Below are 23209 nucleotides of genomic sequence, written 5' to 3'. Positions count from 1 at the left end.
TACACAACAGGGTCGGTAGGCTACACCACACGGTCAGTAGGCTACAACACACGATCAAAAGCCTACAACACAGGGTCAATAGGCTACACCACAGGGTCAGTAGGCTACAACACACGGTCAAAAGCCTACAACACAGGGTCAGTGGGCTTCTAACATAGAAGTACAATTTACATCTAAACTTAGTCTTTTGACCCCATGAAGTGCCCCCGAAAATAACTTGTCCAAAGCGACTTATTTTTCCTTTATGTCAAAGTTCTACTCCATACTATCATGCGTCGGCTTCCGTGTAAATCAGGACTAAAATCTCAATTAATATTGCTAGACATGTTCACCTTTTCTTGTAGAGGAGAACACAAAATTTGCAAGTCAGAATTTGAATCTATTTTTTTCCATTTGTTTAAATTTCGATTTTGGCAAATGTTTTGGCAAGTCCATTTGCTTCATCTTCATCACAGTTAGAAACTGTGTCGCATTTTCACCCCAAAATGGGAGCCTTGAGTCATGTGCATCTACTGTCCCATCTTGATTATATTTCCGAAAAAACAATTTCTTACAAATTGTATCTTGACCATTTTCCTGAAAGTATGGCATTAAAGGCATAACTCAGCAATTTGTTTTAGCGCCCATGTGATTGTGGGTAATCAAAATCTCAAATGTATTCTGTATACAACGGTTTAACAGTGAGTTTTAGGAAGCCAAGACGAAATCACAGAGGGGGTTGTCAACATTATCGAGCACTTTGTTTGCAGGATGTAAAGGAGACATATTGTATCTTCAAGGACAAATATGCACTTCGATCTAATAACGTTAAAGGCTGTGATCCATGTGCCTTTCCCCCTCCGAAGAGTGTGCTGCTACAAAATCTGAAGTGAACGCTCATATTGCAAAACCTGCATAACGATCTCCGGAAGAACGTGGTTGGAAATTGGTGGATGGATCATATTTAGTCATCTGGTATGGTGGAGACCAAATGCCGAACCTCAATATCCAGGAAGCTTTATACTTTCTCCTCTGATGAAGATGAGTTGTCCGATCTATGAGATGGCGACACAGATAACGAGATGTCCAAGACATTCATTGAGGAACATGAACAAAGACATACTGTAAATTGTTGTGTGCATGATGAACACTGATATCACTGATGAAAATCATGAACTATACCACTAATTGGTGTAGGCCTACTTGAAGATATATGAAAGACATTTTAAGAACTTGAAACATATGTAACACTCTACTCCTGAATAATAGCTGCAATAGAATTTAAAGATAATTTGTCAGTTTATTGTGTTCATTATATAATATAATCGTTTGAGACTTGCTTGATGCAAGTAATATATCCCATATCGCAATTGCGTGGATCGATGCTCATGATTGTCTGGTCCAGACTCGATTATTTACAGACCGCCGTCATATAGCTGGAATATTGCCGAGTGCGGCGTTAAACAACAAACAAACGAACAAACAATTAAAATATACATATGGTCTGAGGTATTATATAGATGTGGCATTTTATATTTTATTTCATTTAGGGCGCGGGATTGCTCATGTGATCGAGCTAAGTCTTATGTTACGCAAGGATATGCATGGTCCCTATATAATGTGTTGTAATTATTTATAATAAAAAAATGATCTGTGTAAACCTTATCATGTTCATGAAAATATTAATGCTGTATGCTTTAGCAAAATGAGATATTAGTCTCAAGTTCACATTTCCAAATTTAGATATGAACCGCATGTATATATTTTCGTAGTAAATGCCACGCTTCACCTTTGATCGTGCCTGGCTCCGATAGCCGTTACAGCCCTGTCTGTCACAGGCAGATAAGATCTTCCCAGCAGTGATGTAGTCAATCAGATGCTAATTGTCAACCCTTGGGCTTTTTTCAAGTTTGGATGCCGGCCTTTAAAATGGAAGTTTTTAAGTGTCGGCTACGACAGGGAGGGGGTCCATGTGTGATGAGTGTGTTCTTTTTCCCAAGCTCAATGCCAGCGCGTGTTACCATATCGATGCGAGGAGCAGGGTTTCAGCCAATCAAAATGCCCGTCTTCAGTGACGCGCCCTAGCGACGGCTATTATCCCGGAGGAGTCTGAAAGGAAAGGATTAGGAGTCGCAAAGCGCGCAAAAATCAAACATGGCTCAGGCCGATCGAGATATGGAACTGCCTAAATCCTGCCAAGCGTCGACAGAAGCATCGCTTCAAAGATTTACACGTGGACAAAGGTAAGAATTCGAGTTTAGATGAATTAAACTTTCAGGCACTCCTGAAAATTGACCTGCTATAATATCAAAGTGGGAAAAAAATCGAGATAGGAATGCAACCCGCCTGCAGGGACTTGTAACCTCCTACTCCGCCTCACAGTGTCTGTGACTGAACTAGTCCTGCTAGATTTTCGGACTAGTGGCCATGTTGCACCCTGAGTTCCTCTGTATATTACCAAATGTTCTTTTGGACTTTAACAACCTATGCAAGGGTAATTACTATTTGCAGACCTCGGACATTGTCTATCAACATAGCACTATACTGAATTAGTACTAATTGGGCCTTGGCACAAATACAGCGTATCAAAGGTTTTTATGTCTTTTTACACGTAAAAGTGTGTAAAAATATGAACAAAACAGACTATTGTGAAACTGAGCATAACCAGGTGTTAGTAGATCAAGGTGAATACCCATGACCTATGACACCTACGACAGGTGAAAACAGGTGCTTGAAACCCACGTGCATGTGATTTGTCAGTGGTTAGTGATTTGTGAGTGGCATTGTGGGATAGTGAATCATCGTCAAAATATCAAAAGTAACGTATTCCCTTCTCAAACAACAACTTACATGTCATTATTATTACGTACATAAACATAGCTGTAATTTTTATTGTTGTTTTGATAATTTTTTTCCAGGCTAATTTGCATAATGCCTATAGCCTGTTTCTGCCATGTCAATTTGGACTTAGTTTTATTTTTGAATGTTGAAAGTGCCTACAAATTACCTCCTGCAATTACATTTTGTATTGAGCACCTAGATAAAACTAGCAAATCCAGACTAGTACTTTTCCAGTTGTTTTGTTATTTCATATTTACATCTACGTAATGCTTTGTGTCGATTATTAAATCCAGCAAAACAGTTGTTTTTTTTCATTTCCATGAGTACTTTAGTCCTGTAGTCCTTGCCAAAGTGCCCAATAGTTAAGGTATCATAAGGACTACTAGAAATTAGCCATTTTTAGGAGTCTTGCTACATGTATATGTTATCATTATAAGGACTAGTGGACTAAAAATGTTAGTTTCTACCGCTGATGTGACTTTAAAGAATAAGCAAACACAATAGTTGTTTGAGGGAATATGAATACAACATTACAACTAGTACAAAAACATACAAGAAGTAACTGTTTTTAGATAACAATTAACATATATACATTGGGTCGCCGGGCTGGATCGAGTGGTTATACATAGACCGATGATACTTACGCAAGTACTGCTGAAACAATAGTTACGTCAACACACTACGTTACTCAAAACGTTAACAGATGAATTAGGATATTCAAATGAGCATTAATTGAAATAAAATTACTCTGTTAGTGGTACCAACTTCTAAATGTAACTGTAAACTGATATGTCAGTTATTTCTAATTAATAATATGATATATTTACAGTTCTATGGATACTCTCCATAACCTTCTGACAGACTATGCCAAACTGGAGAAGAAAGTGAGCCAGATCTACAACGAGTTTGATGATAAGTGGAAGGCAAGATCCCTTGCTCAAATCGGTAAGCTTTATCTATTGTACTGTTATGAGAATCTGTAGGCTGCTCTCTACAGGCATGTGATGCATCTGTTTAAAGTTGTAATCCTGTCTTTTTTATCTCCGGGATTTCCCCTTCCAGGGCTTCACCATGGAATCTATGAGAATCTGTAATTATGTTGGTATCTGTGTACATGCAGGTAGCAACTTGGACTACGATGAGGTGAATGCCGTTATGAGAATCTGTAATTATGTTGGTATCTGTGTACATGCAGGTAGCAACTTGGACTACGATGAGGTGAATGCTGTTATGAGAATCTGGATGGCCTCTATGAAGGAAAAGGAAGATCTACATGCCCAATGTTTAACCCACATGTATGCCAACAATGGCCCCATTAAGACCCTTCAAAGGTAAGTATAATATAATTATAATGGATGAGCCTGTATTATTTCTTCTAGTCAGATATGGGACGGTCGGGTAGCCTAGTGGTTAAAGCGTTAGCTCGTCACAGCGAAGACCCGGGTTTGAATCCCAACATGGGTACAATGCGTGAAGCCCATTTCTGGTGTCCCCCGCCGTGATATTGCTGGAATATTGCTAAAAGCGGCGTAAAACCAAACTCACTCACTTACTCACTCTAGTCAGATACTACAATGTTGTGTGTATGTTACAATACCTTACAAACTGGCTTAGTGTTTCCAGTGACAATTTTAACTGTTGGTCAAAAATACCATCCCTAGCATGTTTTCACCAGTTCTGAATTTGGGTATTGACAGTTTTCTTCAGGTTTTCAATATAGTTTTACTCCCTTTGGTCCAATCTATTGTGTATTTGTTAACCAGTGAATAGATATTTTGTTTATAGAATCTGCTTAAATGCTGTTTTAGGTTATTTCTTATGTGTGTCTGTCAGTCTCAACTCAATGCAGTTTATTCTGCAACCATAACATCGACAGAAAAACCGGAAGTGCCAGTTAACCAAGAGTTTGAATAAACAAACGCGGACGCATAAAGTGGCGTTATAAATATATACTCAGCTGGTACGCAAGTTGAAAAAGATTCATTGGATAATTACACAGGGTGTAGTTCTATTGGGTTTTTAAAATGTTTCATGCATATTTATGCCCAAAATTAATTAAGGAATTATCATTTATTTTGCATACTGCACGCAAAAGCAGTCTGTGACTTTAGCCACTAGTACAAAGCCTGAGTCTAGTAAAATTCTGTTCGGTTTCTAGTTAGCTCAGATTGCAAAGGAAAACAATGTAACAAAGTGTCATTGAGCAAGGTTTTTGTGTTGCTGTATTGCATTTAGGCTGACACGGATATTTGTACAGCTTTATTCATGATTGGGTGAATTTGGGAAGGAAACAGGAACTTAGATCAAATATTACACCCCAAATATAGTGCTGCTGTAGCGGCCATAAAGTTTTCGAGTCCCGTGTTGGGATTCAAACCATGGACCTTCTGTTCAGAGGTCGGACGCCTTGTCCACATGACCAAAGAGGTTAACCCCAAGACAAGATAAGGATGTCATCTGTGGGACGACTCCACGCCCTGCTACACTGCAACTGACTATGTTCACTGAGTGGGATCCCTTGTCATGACAGGATCTGCTGATCCCAGATAATGATCTGTTTACAATCCTTGGTTTGTCAACTTGTGGATTTCACCAAACTTGTACACATCTATGACCTGTCGATCTCATTCAGCTTAATGGCATGTTAAACTGACACACTGATGTGACTAAGGTCATCATTACAAATATTTCTCTTCAGCATGATTAGGGCAAGGCTACCCAATTATATGTGCAGATTGTTAGGTATTAAGGTTTGTAGGGAGTTTTGAACGTTTTCTATGTATCAAACATGCCATTAAATAATTTAAGGGGGAGGCATGCATATATATTTAAGCTGGTGGAAAACAATTCAGTCTATACTATTTTACAGGCTTAGGCTTGAGGCCTGAAACAAAGGCTTTGTTATTATGGCCTGAAAAACTATTCAAAGAGGTAGAAACTAACATTTTTAGCCCACTAGTCCTTTAATGATAACATAGCAAAACCCTTAAAAATGGCAAATTTCTACTAGTCCTTATGATAACTTAACTATTGGCCAGTTTGGCAAGGCCTACAGGACTAGTACCAATTTCTAATGCTGTGATTCAATCAAACTCACTCAAAATTGAGAAAAAAATGTCAGTTTATACATATGAATCATGTCTACACAGTCTTTATCTTCATCTAAGCTACATCGACTCAGATCATGCTACAAGGAAGGCCACTCAGCATCTCTATGAAAAGACAAGGAAGAGACAGGTTAAGCTGGAGAAGGAGATTGACCAGCTGAAAGAGGTGATAATTTATACCAGTTTTCAAATTTGAATATGAAAGTCGAGGACTCCTTGCAATAACCGAAATGTAAAAGTTTCTGATTTAGGGGTCCATAGATTCAAATACTACAGCCAACTTCAAGTACCCAAAGACCCCTCTGATTTCCACCACTGAATACCAATGTTCCCAGCCTGAATACCATATGTCCGTGGCACGTGATCACAAATTTGTATGTCATGACCATTGTTACTCCCATCAGGAATGGTATGAAATTGATGGTAATCTATTCACCTAAAAGAATCACAAGCAGGGCAGGGCTTGATTCATCTTCCCGAGGTAAGGGAGATAACTGACTTTAAAAGTCCCGTTTCACCCTTGCTGAACTAGGCTGCAATTCCTTGGCTTGATCATAGTGCCACCAGTGGCTGTTACGAGTTATGTCCCTCCTAAGCCTCTCCTATGGACCAATGAGATGCTATCTCTTGCATCACTTGCATTTGCTTCAAACAATATGGTGTTGCCCAGTCAGTATGATCTGATCGATAATCAAGATCTGTAATGTTATAAAACGGGTTTTACATCGCGAAAAGCATCAAATCACGTGAGCACCTTGATTAAAAACATGAAAAGATTTGCAAAATATCTGTTAAAACGAGTTGGCGGTGCACATGCTTTGCAAATCCTGCAATCGACCGAAATCTGTGGTGTTAAACAACAAACCAACCAGCCATCCCATCTATTAAATGAGTAGAAATTGTACGTAAATGTTTTAAATTACAATCATTTCCTTTCATTTCATCAACCCTGTTCTTTATATATATTGGTAGACTGACATTGACATTTGTTTGAACTTTTATTTGACAATATGAAGTATCTTTAAAAAAAAGACTATAGTTTTGAAGAGAATTTTTGGATATCAACTTATGGAGGAACACAACATTTTGGAGTATATGCTTCATCAGCTGAATGAGTAAGCGTATATGAGTAAGCCTACCTGATCAAGGAGTAAGTATATTCTCCGAAACATTGTGTTCCTCATAATAAAGAAGTTGACATACATAGATTTTCTTCCTTATGTCTATCACTTCTAAATGCCTTTCAAAGAGACCGCCCCTGTGGTCTCGTGGTAGAGTGTCCGCCCAGAGAGCGAAAGGTCCGGGGTTCGATCATACCAAAGACGTTAAAAGACGGTACTTGTTATTACCCTGTCAGGGGCTTGACATTAAGGGGCTAAAACAAGGACTGGTCGGCTCGGAGTCAGTATACTGTGTCTGAGTGGGGTATTCATGTTAAACTACGGCATATTATCTCAGTAGGCTAGCCCTATAAATCGGACTAGTACAAGCAGCCACACACACACACGTGCATGCACGTCGCTATATAAGTGCAATAATCTTGGACGTGACATTAAACCCCAAATAGTTATTTGGGATTCGATGTTACGTAGTACTGTTGCTTGTTGTAAAAGGCGACTAAACGGAATCGGGTGGTTAGGCTTGCTGACTTGGTTGATGCATGTCATCGATCCCAAAAGCGTGGATCAATGCTCATGATATCAATCACTGGATTGTCTGGTCCAGACTTGATTATTTACAGACTGCCATCATATAGCTGGAATATTGCCGAGGGTGGCGTTAACCAACAAACAAACAAATCTAGTACTTCATACATCAGTGGTGGACTGGTTATCATGGGTGGCGTGACATTGTCACTGGGACTGCAAACACCTGGAAACATCCCTGCCATTAAGGTACCGGATGTGTGTATGCAGCCTTGTCATATCCCTAATGTTAAAAATCAAAGATTTGAGGGGTCCTTGATAGTATGGTAGTATAGCGGCCATAAAATTTCCGAGTCCTGTGATGGGATTCGGGCCACAGACCTTCTGATCATAGGTCGGACACCTTGTCCACATGACCAAAGAGGTAAACCCCGTCAGCAAGCTGACAAGGTAAGAATGTCATCTGTGGGATGACTCCACGCCCTGCTACATACTCCCTCGTCAACGGAAGGCACGTCCCGGGCTGCATAGTAGGGTACTGAGGCTTATTTTGCTCAAATTTAATATGAATGTGCTCAGCCCAACTTTGGGCGCCAATGTAGCGGCCTTAAAATTTCCGAGTCCCGTGATGGGATTTGAACCACAGACCTTCTGATCTGAGATCGGACGCCTTGTCCATATGACCAAAGAGGTTAACCCCCTCAACAAGGCTGACAAGGTAAGGATGTCATCTGTGGGATGACTCCACGCACTGCTACAGTAGGAATTCTCAAGTATCCCTGGACCACATACATTTCAACACTACAAACTGATGCACAAAAGATGGGATTGGAAAAGATCTCTCTCTCTCATGCATGGTGAAAATTTAAAACCCTCAGACTCATTTGCTGTTGCTGCTGTGCTGATTCGCTCTGAGAACAGAAATGTTCATTACTCTGTTTTCTGTGTTCACAGGACTTTTTCCTGACCAAGGACAAGATGGTTCACTTCAAGCCTCAGATGGATGCAGCCCAAATTAGCCAGGACCCTCACACCAACTTCAGGGAACTCTTGGCTCACTGGAGGAAACTGGAGGCTGACGTTGATGGGGCCAAGACGTCCTACAGACAAAAACTGCAAGAGGAAAACTCGACACGAACGACTTTCATAGAAGTAGGGACATATGTACTATTTCATTATTTAGGTTCATGTAACGGTACAATCGAAATACTCTTAATCTTGAAATTAGCATGAGCGTGAATTAAATACGAAAAATAAGGGTGTTTTTTGCTCGCATTAATTAACTATCAACAATAAGACGGCCTCACTACACACTTCAGACAGCGGAAACACCAACTTGATTATAAACACAAACACAGTTAGTTGAGCAGCAGTTGTAACAAGTATATAACTATGTCATTCAAAGAATTATAGGAATTACACAATGGGCATCCTGTGAGTTATCGCTGCTGGAGACAAGAGTTCTACCCTATCGTGTCAAGCTTGTTGACACCTTCTCCGCATACCAATCAGTGAACTTTCGGTGGTTCAATTATTTTATTGCCTTTGAACTTCCTTAATGCCAGTCAACAAAGTAAACTTGTAAACTGTGTGCTGTTTTTAGGAAAACACTGTTTATTCTTTTTATGGAAGTGCTTTACTCAGTGCTAATAAGCAGTGCTATTTGCTGTTTGATTGGATTAAGATAAGGTTGGATTAAGGTAAGAATATGCATCATTCCATTGGGGATGGGAGGGGGTGTCACATTGATATTGAGTCGCATTTTTAGCTAGGGGTCAGCAGTCGTAATAATTTGGAGACGCATTAATTTCCAGATTAAAGTATGTAAAAGCAGTTATTTTGCCAGACCTCAAGCATCCCGTTTATAAGTAGCAGGTCTCAATCAGAAATACCATGAAATATAGGTAAATTAATTAACCCGCACAAAAGTAACATATTTCTGCATGACAGTTACCTGGATTGATGAATTTAAAAGCCAATTTACTTCTTGTGAAGTTAAGAGCTTTACTTTTCAATTTATTGTGTGTAGCACATAATCTTCAATGGGCCAATGAAATGTCATGATTAAATCTAGTCTAGTTTCCTAAATCCATAGACTACCGGTAAATATGAAAAGTAATCAGTGGAGATGTGTGATGTAGATGTTCTGTTATCTTGTGTTGTGGTCTGTGAAGTATGGAGACATGTAATGTCAAATAATAGGTGTATGGATAAGTAGGGGTCCATACATCTTCCTGAGGCAAGGGAGTTAACTGACTATAAAAGTCCAGTTTCCACCCTTGCCGAACTAGGCTGGAATTTCCAAGCTCAATTGTAGCGCCACCAGTGGTTATGTGTTATGTCCCTTGTATGTCTCTCCTGTTGACCAATCAGATTCCATCTCTCATATCACTTGCATTTGCTTCACACAAAATGGCGGCACCCAGTCAAGTCGACCTGATCGATAATCAAGATCTATATTAAGGAAGAGTACCGCCAACTGGGCATCAACAGAAATTTTGCAAACCTTTACATGTTTTTGATCAAGGTGCTAAAGTAGTTGATTCACTTCGCGGGGTAAGACCCGTTTTATTACAATATAGATCTTGTCTTTGAGAGGTATTCAGAAGTGATACACATAAGGAAGTGAATTTATGGATGTCAACTTCTTTATTATGAGGAACACAATATTTCAGAATATATACTTACTCCTTCATCAGGTGAAGGATGAAGGAGTAACTTCAGTAAACATATTCTCCGAAACGTTGTGTTCCTCATAATAAAGAAGTTGACATCCATAAATTCACTTCCTCATGTGTATCACTTCTGAATACCTCTCAAAGACAAGATCTATAGTGTAATAAAATGGGTCTTACCCCGCGAAGTGAATCAACTACTTTAGCACCTTGATCAAAAACATGAAAAGATTTGCAAAATTTCTGTTGATGCCCAGTTGGCGGTACACATGCTTTGCAAATCCTGCAGTCGACCGAAATCTGCAATTGAAATTCATGTTGTTTACGGACTGGATGTCTAGTTCGTTGCACAATTTTTACTGGACTATGCATAGACTCGCTTGTCCAGCCAAAATGTAACTCCAGTCTTCCAGCCTAGTTCGGCAAGGGTGGAAACTGGACTTTTATGGTCAGTTAACTCCCTTGCCTTTGGAAGATGGGGTCCATGGTCCTTGATCATAATATTTGAGGAATACAATTTCAGCTTGATTTGAGTCAACTTGCATATTTTGAGGTGATGGCCGTGAAAAATATATTCTCCAAAATTTCAGCAAATGAAAACATTCCAGAATGATTCTGATGCTTATGAGAAGGTTCGCCTTGAAAACCTGCAGAATGTGATGACTTCGATGATGCAAACCAGCAAATCAATAGAGCTCAAAAGGTATGTACTTTTAGAATTTCACAAACATTTTGGTCGTCACCTGATAGCTGCCTATTAGAATGTATACGGTTGATGTCAGAATAACAGCTGCAGAAACATGATGACGTATATTTGAGAACACACACAATCATCAGTCACAAACATGTCTCATGTTGTCGTAAACGGGCTAAAGACGGCAGTGATTGCCATTCTTCAGGGTGTTTTCTGTTAGCAATAGTTGTTCCATTGAACATAACTATAGATCGAGATTGTCCTCTGGGTTCATGCAGTTTGTAAATAACGCTGTCACCGCCACCAGCGACAACTATTTTGGCAGCCGTAGACAGAAAGTGAAGTGAAGTTCAGCCAATTGGAAGTTCGGGATGGAGGGATAGTCATTATAATATGTATTATTGTTGGGGGATTATTTCAAACTGACTGCTACATAAGTAGAACTTCAAAATAACTGAAACCCTGTCATTTACCATATTTTCTTGGGTATAGTGCGCACCCAAATATAATGCGCACCCCTCTCTAGCGGATTCAGTATTTTGGGGGGAACAATAATTGAATATTATCCTCAGAATAAAATACACCGTACCCCTTCAGCCAATTCCGGTAAATGAACGGATAAGAAAATTGGTCACTACTTATTTGAAATTTAAGATAAAAAATCGCCAGACATGTTGATTTACTGTTTAAATTTATTTTTTGTTCTGCTAGGCATTGTTTTACATCCAGGGATAAAGATTACCTTGTATCTTTTCTCGTAAACTTAGCCGGAACAACAATCAGTTGCACACACGTTTTCTTGGAATCTGCCGGTGATTCAGTTAGAACTTACCCAATGATATAACTTTAAAGGAATTTGATGAAAGGATAGGGAAATATTGTATCTGAAACCTTTTTTATCAGGAATAATATATTCCAATATCTTGTTAATTTAGTTGCAGCTTTTACTAAATATATTCAAAATAATAATAACCCTAAGCATAGCACTTAGGTGCAGCTGATCGCTATTGTCGGTTATTTTGTTTCACATGGAATAATTTGACCAGTCGCCGTCGAGGCTCCTGCGCACATGATCACGAGAACTACATGGTGACATAGAATCGTCAAACTACAACAAATATGATTTTTAACGAGTCAAAGTATGGCATTTATGATATATGTATCCATTCTCTGTCAACTAAAGTTCGTTTCATGGCATCAATAGCGGTAATCTGACTGTGGTTGCTGTTAATAATGGTGAGTTGTGCGATCTTCCAATCGCTTCACACACGATTTCGCCGAAAATAATTAAAACAATATTAAAAGGAATTTTGAATGAAATTAATGAAACAAGTTACAAACATAAGTCCAGACTATACACCATACTCAAGAAAATATGGTAATAAAGTTTGGTAGAGAAATAAATTCGTTCATCATTTTTTTCACCATTTCTACAACCAGTCCCCCCTACAATGGAAGATGTCATGTTGATTTCCAAGAAATTATGTGTCGCATCAGTTTCCAAAAAAATGACTTGTTTGAGTCCAAACAGTGCAAATATGCAACAGGCTGATGTGAAATTAAAACATAAATTTTTAGAGAGTTATTTTAACAACTTCTTTTTTAAAAACTACATGTTTTGAACCATTATTTTTTACTAATTAAGACCATGAGCATATTAATTTTGAACTCTTGTGATATTAGTTAGCTACCTGTGACCCCTTTTCGGAATGTTCCAAGATGGCATACCTTTGTACCCATGTGTAATTACGCTTTCCAAGAGAGCATCATTTTCAAAGCTCCTCTGACTTCCTGGTAGAATAGAGATAAACCTACTGTGTTTTGAAATTTGATCTAGTCCCTCTGTAGAAAAGAAACCTCTTGTTGATACATCTGAAACCTCACGTGCTGAAGTGCTCAGTTCCAAATTAAATAAGAGGTATCTAATCTACAGTGGGACTACATCAAATTTCAAAACACAGGTTTTTCTCCTAATTGTTATAAAAGGAATTTGGCACTTTTCCATAAGGTCAATTTACAATAGCACTACAAGTATCATATGGCATTGTAAAGGAATTCAATGGGATGTTAAATGACTTTCCCTTTTTATGTCAATATTATGTATCAATTGTAATAATCGTTACCCAACTTCAGCGAGTGACAAACGATAATTATGTTGTGACATGATCTTGATATTAAAGGGGTAAGAATTCTGTATCCTTATATTTTGTACCAATGATGATTTTTAATCAGTTACCAATGGTATTTGTCTATGTGTGATGTGAGCAGAATGTATGACTAGAACATGGGCAAAATGTAAACATGATACAGCATCATTTCCCGCATGAATACCAGAACATCCCCGAAAAGTAGATACAGAGAACGCTGAATTATTTTGAAATCAAATCAAATGGTAAACTTTTGTCACTTTTTCAGGAATGAAGTGCTGGAGCAATTATTTGACAAAGGAATCTCTCGCCTTGCAAAGTACAACTTGCAGAAAGAAATTGATCTGTACAATCTGTTCTATGTGTATCAACATAAGTTCCCCAAGGAGAAGGTGAGTAGAGAAACATGGCAACAGATTGTGTGTGTCTGGGGAAACATGTTGCAGGATAGGTCGGGTGTTGTGTGTCTGGGGAAACATGTTGAAGGGTGGTGTGGGTGTTGTGTATCTGGGGAAACATGTTGAAGGATGGGGTGGGTGTTGTGTGTCTGGGGAAACATGTTGAAGGATGGGGTGGGTGTTGTGTGTATGGGGAAACATGTTGAAGGATGGGGTGGGTGTTGTGTATCTGGGGAAACATGTTGCAGGATAGGTCGGGTGTTGTGTGTCTGGGGAAACATGTTGAAGGGTGGTGTGGGTGTTGTGTATCTGGGGAAACATGTTGAAGGATAGGTCGGGTGTTGTGTGTCTGGGGAAACATGTTGAAGGGTGGTGTGGGTGTTGTGTATCTGGGGAAACATGTTGAAGGATGGGGTGGGTGTTGTGTGTCTGGGGAAACATGTTGAAGGATGGGGTGGGTGTTGTGTGTCTGGGGAAACATGTTGAAGGATGGGGTGGGTGTTGTGTGTCTGGGGAAACATGTTGAAGGATGGGGTGGGTGTTGTGTATCTGGGGAAACAGTGGAAGTATGGGGATGGGTGTTGTGTATCTGGGGAAACATGTTGAAGGATGGGGTGGGTGTTGTGTATCTGGGGAAACATGTTGAAGGATGGGGTGGGTGTTGTGTGTCTGGGGAAACATGTTGAAGGATGGTGTGGGTGTTGTGTGTGTGGAGAAATATGTGGAAGTATGGGGTGGGTGTTGTTTGTCTGGGGAAACATGTTGAAGGATGGGGTGGGTGTTGTGTGTCTGGGGAAACATGTTGTAGGATGGGGTGGGAGTTGTTTGTCTGGGGAAACATGTTGAAGGATGGGGGTGAGTTTTGTGTATCAGAGTACTTATTTTTAGGAAAGGCGTGTGATGTGGCAGAGTCAGGAGTATTATGTGTCTGGGGAAACATGTTGAAGGATGGGGTGGGTGTTGTGTGTCTGGGGAAACATGTTGAAGGATGGTGTGGGTGTTGTGTGTGTGGAGAAATATGTGGAAGTATGGGGTGGGTGTTGTTTGTCTGGGGAAACATGTTGAAGGATGGGGTGGGTGTTGTGTGTCTGGGGAAACATGTTGTAGGATGGGGTGGGAGTTGTTTGTCTGGGGAAACATGTTGAAGGATGGGGGTGAGTTTTGTGTATCAGAGTACTTATTTTTAGGAAAGGCGTGTGATGTGGCAGAGTCAGGAGTATTATGTGTCTGGGGAAACATGTTGAAGGATGGGGTGGGTGTTGTGTGTCTGGGGAAACATGTTGAAGGATGGGGTGGGTGTTGTGTGTCTGGGGAAACATGTTAAAGGATGGTGTGGGTGTTGTGTGTGTGGAGAAATATGTGGAAGTATGGGGTGGGTGTTGTTTGTCTGGGGAAACATGTTGTAGGATGGGGTGGGTGTTGTGTGTCTGGGGAAACATGTTGAAGGATGGGGTGGGTGTTGTGTGTCTGGGGAAACATGTTGAAGGATGGGGTGGGTGTTGTGTATCAGAGTACTTATTTTTAGGAAAGGCGTGTGATGTGGCAGAGTCAGGAGTATTATGTGTCTGGGGAAACATGTTGAAGGATGGGAGTGGGTGTTGTTTGAAGGGTGGGAAAATACACACATTTTGTACTGATACAGCTGTGTAAAATACACATATATTTTGTACTGATACAGCTGTGTAAAATACACATATATTTTGTACTGATACAGCTGTGTAAAATACACATATATTTTGTACTGATACAACTGTGTAAAATACACACATATTTTGTACTGACACAGCTGTGTAAAATACACACATATTTTGTACTGATACAGCTGTGTAAAATACACACATATTTTGTACTGATACAGCTGTGTAAAATACACACATGTTTTGTACTGATACAGCTGTGTAAAATACACACATATTTTGTACTGATACAGCTGTGTAAAATACACATATATTTTGTACTGATACAGCTGTGTAAAATACACATATATTTTGTACTGATACAGCTGTGTAAAATACACACATATTTTGTACTGATACAGCTGTGTAAAATACACACATATTTTGTACTGATACAGCTGTGTAAAATACACACATATTTTGTACTGATACAGCTGTGTAAAATACACATATATTTTGTACTGATACAGCTGTGTAAAATACACATATATTTTGTACTGATACAGCTGTGTAAAATACACACATTTTGTACTGATACAGCTGTGTAAAATACACACATATTTTGTACTGATACAGCTGTGTAAAATACACACATATTTTGTACTGATACAGCTGTGTAAAATACACATATATTTTGTACTGATACAGCTGTGTAAAATACACATATATTTTGTACTGATACAGCTGTGTAAAATACACACATATTTTGTACTGATACAGCTGTGTAAAATACACACATATTTTGTACTGATACAGCCTCACCCGTCTGAAGTGTCGGCCAAGAAGAAGGCAGAGGGTGAGGATTCTTTTCAGAAGACAGCTAAAGTGGACCCATCTGTAGAGATCGACATTGTGTAAGTTCCTTATCTCACTATGATAATATATACCATGATAATAATGATAATAGACACTGATGATTATCAACTAGTCCTTACAATAAAAGTATTTGGCTTATCTTTGCCATGAAAGGATTGGATCGATACCAAAAGCATTTCTTACCATAGTAGTAATTTCAAGACTGTGTTTGTCTGATTTATATGAGCTTTCTAGACAGTGATGTGTGTGAGATCTCTAGATAATGATCATTATGTGTGTGTTACATGTGTCGATAAGTTAGGTGACCTCTAGACAGTGATGTATGTTAGCTCCCTAGACAGTGATGTGTGTGTTACATGTGTAGATGAGTTAGGTGACCTCTAGACAGTGATGTGTGTTAGCTCTCTAGACAGTGATGTGTGTGTTACATGTGTAGATGAGTTAGGTGACCTCTAGACAGTGATGTATGAGAGCTCTCGAGACAGTGATGTGTGTGAACTCTCTAGACAGTGATGTGTGTGAGCTCTCTAGACAGTGGTGTGTGTGAACTCTCTAGACAGTGATGTGTGTGAGCTCACTAGACAGTGATGTGTGTGACCTCTCAAGACAGTGATGTGTGAGACCTCTCTAGACAGTGATGTGTGTGACCTCTCTAGACATTGATGTGTGTGACCTCCCTAGACAGTGGTGTGTGACCTCTCGAGACAGTGATGTGTGTGAGCTCTCTTGACAGTGATGTGTGTGAGCTCTCTAGACAGTGAAGTGTGTGACCTCTCTAGACAGTGATGTGTGAGACCTCTCTAGACAGTGATGTGTGTGACCTCTCTAGACATTGATGTGTGTGACCTCCCTAGACAGTGGTGTGTGACCTCTCTAGACAGTGATGTGTGTGAGCTCACTAGACAGTGATGTGTGTGACCTCTCTAGACAGTGATGTGTGTGAGCTCACTAGACAGTGATGTGTGTGACCACTCTAGACAGTGGTGTGTGTGACTTCTAGACAGTGATGTGTGTGAGCTCTCTAGACAGTGTTGTGTGTGACCTCTCTAGACAGTGGTGTGTGTGACTTCTAGGCAGTGATGTGTGTGAGCTCTCTAGACAGTGATGTGTGTTACCTCTTTAGAAAGTGGTGTGTGTGACCTCTCTAGACAGTGGTGTGTGTGACTTCTAGGCAGTGATGTGTGTGAGCTCTCTAGACAGTGATGTGTGTGAGCTTTCTAGACACTGATGTGTGAGACCTCTCTAGACAGTGATGTGTGTGACCTCTCTAGACATTGATGTGTGTGACCTCCCTAGACAGTGGTGTGTGACCTCTTGAGACAGTGATGTGTGTGAGCTCTCTTGACAGTGATGTGTGTGAGCTCTCTAGACAGTGAAGTGTGTGACCTCTCTAGACAGTGATGTGTGAGACCTCTCTAGACAGTGATGTGTGTGACCTCTCTAGACATTGATGTGTGTGACCTCCCTAGACAGTGGTGTGTGACCTCTCTAGACAGTGATGTGTGTGAGCTCACTAGACAGTGATGTGTGTGACCTCTCTAGACAGTGATGTGTGTGAGCTCACTAGACAGTGATGTGTGTGACCACTCTAGACAGTGGTGTGTGTGACTTCTAGACAGTGATGTGTGTGAGCTCTCTAGACAGTGTTGTGTGTGACCTCTCTAGACAGTGGTGTGTGTGACTTCTAGGCAGTGATGTGTGTGAGCTCTCTAGACAGTGATGTGTGTTACCTCTTTAGAAAGTGGTGTGTGTGACCTCTCTAGACAGTGGTGTGTGTGACTTCTAGGCAGTGATGTGTGTGAGCTCTCTAGACAGTGATGTGTGTGAGCTTTCTAGACACTGATGTGTGAACTCTCTAGACAGCGGTGTGTGGGAACTCTCTAGACAGTGATGTGTGTGACCTCTCTAGACAGTGATGTGTGTGACCTCTCTAGACAGTGATGTGTGTGACCTCTCTAGACAGTGATGTGTGTGAACTCTCTAGACAGTGGTGTGTGGGAACTCTCTAGACAGTGGTGTGTGGGAACTCTCTAGACAGTGATTTGTGTGACCTCTCTAGACAGTGGTATATGTGACCTCTCTAGACAGTGATGTGTGTGAACTCTCTAGACAGTGATGTGTGTGACCTCTCTAGACAGTGATGTGTGTGAGCTCTCTAGACAGTGATGTGTGTGACCTCTCTATACAGTGGTGTGTGTGAGCTCTCTAGACAGTGATGTGTGTGAGCACTCTAGACAGTGATGTGTGTGACCTCTCTAGACAGTGATGTGTGGGAACTCTCTAGACAGTGATGTGTGTGAGCTCTCTAGACAGTGATGTGTGTGAGCTCTCTTGACAGTGATGTGTGTGAGCACTCTAGACAGTGATGTGTGTGACCTCTCTAGACAGTGATGTGTGTGACCTCTCTAGACAGTGATGTGTGTGACCTCTCTAGACAGTGATGTGTGTGACCTCTCTAGACAGTGATGTGTGGGAACTCTCTAGACAGTGATGTGTGTGAGCTCTCTAGACAGTGATGTGTGTGACCTCTCTAGACAGTGATGTGTGTGACCTCTCTAGACAGTGATGTGTGGGAACTCTCTAGACAGTGATGTGTGTGAGCTCTCTAGACAGTGATGTGTGTGACCTCTCTAGACAGTGATGTGTGGGAACTCTCTAGACAGTGATGTGTGTGAGCTCTCTAGACAGTGATGTGTGTGAACTCTCTAGACAGTGATGTGTGTGACCTCTCTAGACAGTAATGTGTGTGACCTCTCTAGACAGTGATGTGTGTGAGCTCTCTAGACAGTGATGTGTGTGACCTCTCTAGACAGTGATGTGTGTGAGCTTTCTAGACAGTGATGTGTGTGACCTCTCTAGACAGTGATGTGTGTGACCTCTCTAGACAGTGATGTGTGTGACCTCTCTAGACAGTGGTGTGTGTGAGCTCTCCAGACAGTGGTGTGTGTGAGCTCTCCAGACAGTGATGTGTGTGAGCTCTCTAGACAGTGATGTGTGTGACCTCTCTAGACAGTGATGTGTGTGTGTTACAGGCAAGTCCTGCCAGCCAAAGACAGCACAGCCGTGTCTGTACAGACCACAGTTGATGGTGACACTGAGAAGCCAAGTGAGTTCTGCAACCTTTAGGACACAGTGAAACTTATTGACTCCAACTCCATTGACACAAAACAGTGTTTTAGATGATGTATCTTTATGTTCCTGGTATATTGGTCTTATATGCTGGCACCTGCTTGTCTCTGACTACAGCTGGATATGTATTGATGGTCCTAAGGTCCTTTTGAACAATGACTGTAACTAGCAGTGTGGATTAGGAAGTCATGATGACTGTCACATTATGATACTAGGTGTCATTGTACCCCTAGAGAATGATGGCATGTGTGTTTTGTTTTGTGCACTCACTGCCATTTCTGGGGTGTTGTATTGTGTGTTGTGGGACTATGATGGGAGAACACCTTGGTAGACTGGCTATGGTCCGTAGGTTTGCTTCAGCCAATCAGGTGCCGCTTATTAATCCGCTCGGATACATTCATAATTCTTTTAGCTCTCTGATTGGATGAAAACATCACGACCTCGTGTCAAACTAAAATATAGCCAAGCACATCAAGGGTATACTTCAGAATGTGGTAACAGTGACCCGCGAGATCAAGTGACTGTGTAGGATGGTACGCTATGTTATCGCGGTAGTTAATTTATAATGGGGCAAGCTTACAAACTTAATAAATATGTGATACGCAAAATGTTTGTTGTTCTTTGTTCAATTTTTATGACACATAAATTAGGATTGATCGATGCTGATTTTTTACTGAGTTCGGTAGACAAAGTACCTGTCATTTGTGAATCTTACCGCAGTAAGGCTGAGTGGATTATGTGGTTTACATCACTTCCTGTATTAATCAGTATGCATACGACCGAGGTTGGGTCTGAACAAATGGGTTCTTTTCTAATCAATTTCGAATTGAGGTAGGGGTAATTCCACTTCAAAAACATCCCAGTAACTATCATAAAAAAGTTAATGTGTGTATACTTGCAAGTAGCAATGACATACCGCAATGAGTCCTGTATTCGATCATGCAATGAAATATATCGTGCTTAGATTTGCATAAGTAAACAGTCGACAGTGTGTGTGGATTACGAGATTTATCGATACCGCGATACTGTATATGATAAAGAATAACTGCGAACACTTGAATTTAAGCATTGTTTTTATTTAGCGGACTCTGAATATTTAGTTATTTTAAAACACACTTATCCAGCTGTTAATAATTGATTCTTTGGTGAGTTACCTTAAGAATTGCAAAACACATTTTGCTAGAACAGTTATCAGTGTAACTGACATGTTTAAACATTCATGGCACCTGAAACATGTTGACTAGATTTATCAAGGTCTCTGCTCTCACTTTGCCTGTTTGCTGATATTTTGCAGTTGCAAAAAGATTTCTGATTTTTCACAACCACTGTGTTCCGTTATTAATGTTATGTTAAATTGGATCCCTCCATTTTTGTTTGGGACTCCTAATTTTATTATGAAAGGGTCCAAGTGAAAATTTAAGCCAGATCAGATACTAGAGAACACCTTGGTAGACTGACTCACAGCCATGTCCTGGTTGTATTGTGTGTCGTGGTACCCTGATGGGAGAACTTGTTGGTAGACTGACTCATAACCTGTACAAATTACTGACAATAGAGATCTAGATAGTATAAATGTCACCACAAGCTTATGGTTGTGAATGGCACTTGGTATTCATAACAAGTTGAAATAAATAATAATTTAAGATGTTCCCAATGTAGCAGGGCGTGGAGTCATCCCACAGATGACATCCTTACCTTCTCAGCTTGCTGACGGGGTTAACCTCTTTGGTCATGTGAACAATGCGTCCAACCTCGGATCAGAAGGTCCATGTTTGAATCCCATTATGGCCACTACACCAACATAAACTCAATTCCTTCAGGGAGTCATGCATGGCTGGAATTCACTGCAAAGTTGTCTCCCTTAGTCATGCTCTGATCTGCAGGTTGTTGGGTTGAATCTCAGAATTGACCTCAGATTATGACGCTTTGTTTGTTGGCAGCATATCCCTGCTTAGAAAACATCTTCACCCTGCATCACTTAGAACTTGCCTCACATTAATGTGAGATGCCGTGGTATGACTGAAATAATGTTTGTTAACCAAATTCTTCTTACAGAGGCAACAAGATATTCCCGTCATGTGGCATTGGCTTCCCCAAATCCAAAAGATGTCCGCTACCTGCCTGAAGTGGAGATTCCCAATGTTGTGACAGAGAGGAGACAGACGACCGCTCCCATCATGAAGGAGACAACCATTGAATATAATAAAGGCCTCTGTAAATATTGTTGTTGTATCATGAGTGGAATTTAAACTTTATGTCAGATAAAGTGATAACGGCCTCTGTAAATATTGTTGTTATATCATGAGTGGAATTTAAACTTTATGTTAGATAAAGTGATAACGGCCTCTGTAAATATTGTTGTTATATCATGAGTGGAATATATACTTCACGTGAGATGAAAAAGGCCTATGTAAGTTTTTGTTGAGGTCAAAGGAAATATGTGGGTCCCCACAATCTAACTGAGCAAAAAACAAATTGTCAAGATAAACAAGGATAGATCAAACTATTTTTCATGCATATTCACAGTATGATGAAAGTCACACATTAAAGTCTCTTCATCTTTTCCTTTCACACAGCTGTATGTTTTTAAATGGGAAGAAAATCAGCAATACCCTTGCATGTACGATGTCAGGGTTCTTACAGACTTGAAAAGGCCTAGTATTTTAAGGTCCCTCTTAAAAACACTTGATTTTTAGTGTCAAGCTTAAAAAGCCTTGAAAATTACCAAAATAGCTTGAAAACCGTTGAATTTGTACAAAGTGACACTTCAACATGTACTTGTTAGTTTACGTTTAAGTTTGATTTATCAATGTGACATATTTGTGGGCCAAAGTCCATGATGGATATATTTTATTTGTTGGTTGTGAAAATAAACCTTTTTGGAAATTTTGTGATGTTCATACTCATTTTTTAGAAAAGTATTGTCCAACTAAGGCTTATAATAACGCAGCTTAAAAAGCCTGGAAATGACAGTTGAAAGTCTTGAATGTGTACCTTGCATGTTTACAGAACACACAATCACCAGGCAGACATTTGAGAAGTAATTGATAAAAACTTTCTGTTAGTATGTGTATAAAGACTCAGAAATTTAAGAAGAAAAATTCATTTTTTACATCAGTAAACCTGAAATGAATTAATTCCTGTTTCAGCGGGTTCTGACTCTGATTCCGACTCTGATGAGGACCAGGTACAAGGGCAGCCCAAAGCCACTGATATTAGAAACATCACACAAGGCCAGAAGGTGAAGGTGTACGCTGTCAAGGCCTTCACGGCCCGCTCTGACGATGAGATCTCATTCAAAGCAGGTACAGTGATGGAATCCACTCTGCCTGTCAAAACATATTCAGTCTATGTTGCTCATAATATCAACCACTGGATCATGTGGCCCGGACTCATTTCTCTACAGACTGTTGTCCTTTAGCCAGAATATTGCTGGGTGTTGGGTTAACAATAAACAATCCCAAACAAAATCCTCAGCTATGATGTTTTGCCTGTTTCAGGACGTAAGATTTACGTGACGGAAGCTGCTGTTGCTGGCCGGGTCTATGGATACATCAAGAAGGGGAAGCTGATCAAGAGGAGGACATACGGCTACTTCCCCGAACAACTCGTCAGCACGGACAAGAAGTTCAAGGTCAAGCAGTCCTTCCTGAAGAAGAAGCTCTCCAAGAAGCATCCCAATGACAGTTCCAAGAACTACATCAGCTTCATGGGAAACAGCGGGTAGACAGCATGCAGATAGCTATAAGGATTTCCCCCAACGGACTTGGCTATGAACTCGTTATTGACTTAGAACTGTGATATACTTTTTAAAATTTGTTGAGTTTGTTTTTACATGGATATATATATTTTTTACTGTTCTTATATGAACAATGTTGTTTGATCTGTGATATTCTTTGATAGAATTTTGTGATGTATATTATTGTATCATCCCATTGGATGATCTTAGGTGATGTACACTGCTGCCTAAAAGTTCATTCCCCTAACACGCGTTGAGAACGCGTGTAACACGCATATGACACTGGTGTGCAACGGGTGTGCAGCGCGTGTGCAACCCGTTGAGCACGCGTGAGTCACTCGTTGCACAAGCGTGTGCCATGC

General features: G+C 40.3%; 1 protein-coding gene across 1 annotated transcript; it reads left to right on the top strand.

Annotated features, from left to right (window-relative positions):
- The first annotated feature begins 2074 nt into the window (after positions 1 to 2074).
- LOC124113670 lies at positions 2075 to 23000 on the top strand. Its single transcript, XM_048386688.1, has 12 exons — positions 2075 to 2222; positions 3650 to 3765; positions 4016 to 4151; positions 5988 to 6093; positions 8528 to 8725; positions 10839 to 10951; positions 13358 to 13481; positions 15920 to 16017; positions 19012 to 19085; positions 21164 to 21322; positions 22258 to 22413; positions 22609 to 23000. Exons 1-12 carry the CDS (start codon positions 2134 to 2136, stop codon positions 22833 to 22835), a joined length of 1596 nt encoding a protein of 531 aa, XP_048242645.1. The 5' UTR covers positions 2075 to 2133; the 3' UTR covers positions 22836 to 23000.
- The last annotated feature ends 209 nt before the right edge of the window (positions 23001 to 23209 follow it).

Source organism: Haliotis rufescens, unplaced genomic scaffold (assembly GCF_023055435.1).
Source record: "Haliotis rufescens isolate VD_foot unplaced genomic scaffold, xgHalRufe1.0.p SCAF_6, whole genome shotgun sequence".
Taxonomy (NCBI): domain Eukaryota; kingdom Metazoa; phylum Mollusca; class Gastropoda; order Lepetellida; family Haliotidae; genus Haliotis; species Haliotis rufescens.
This window is presented reverse-complemented; position numbering and strand designations above follow the sequence as displayed.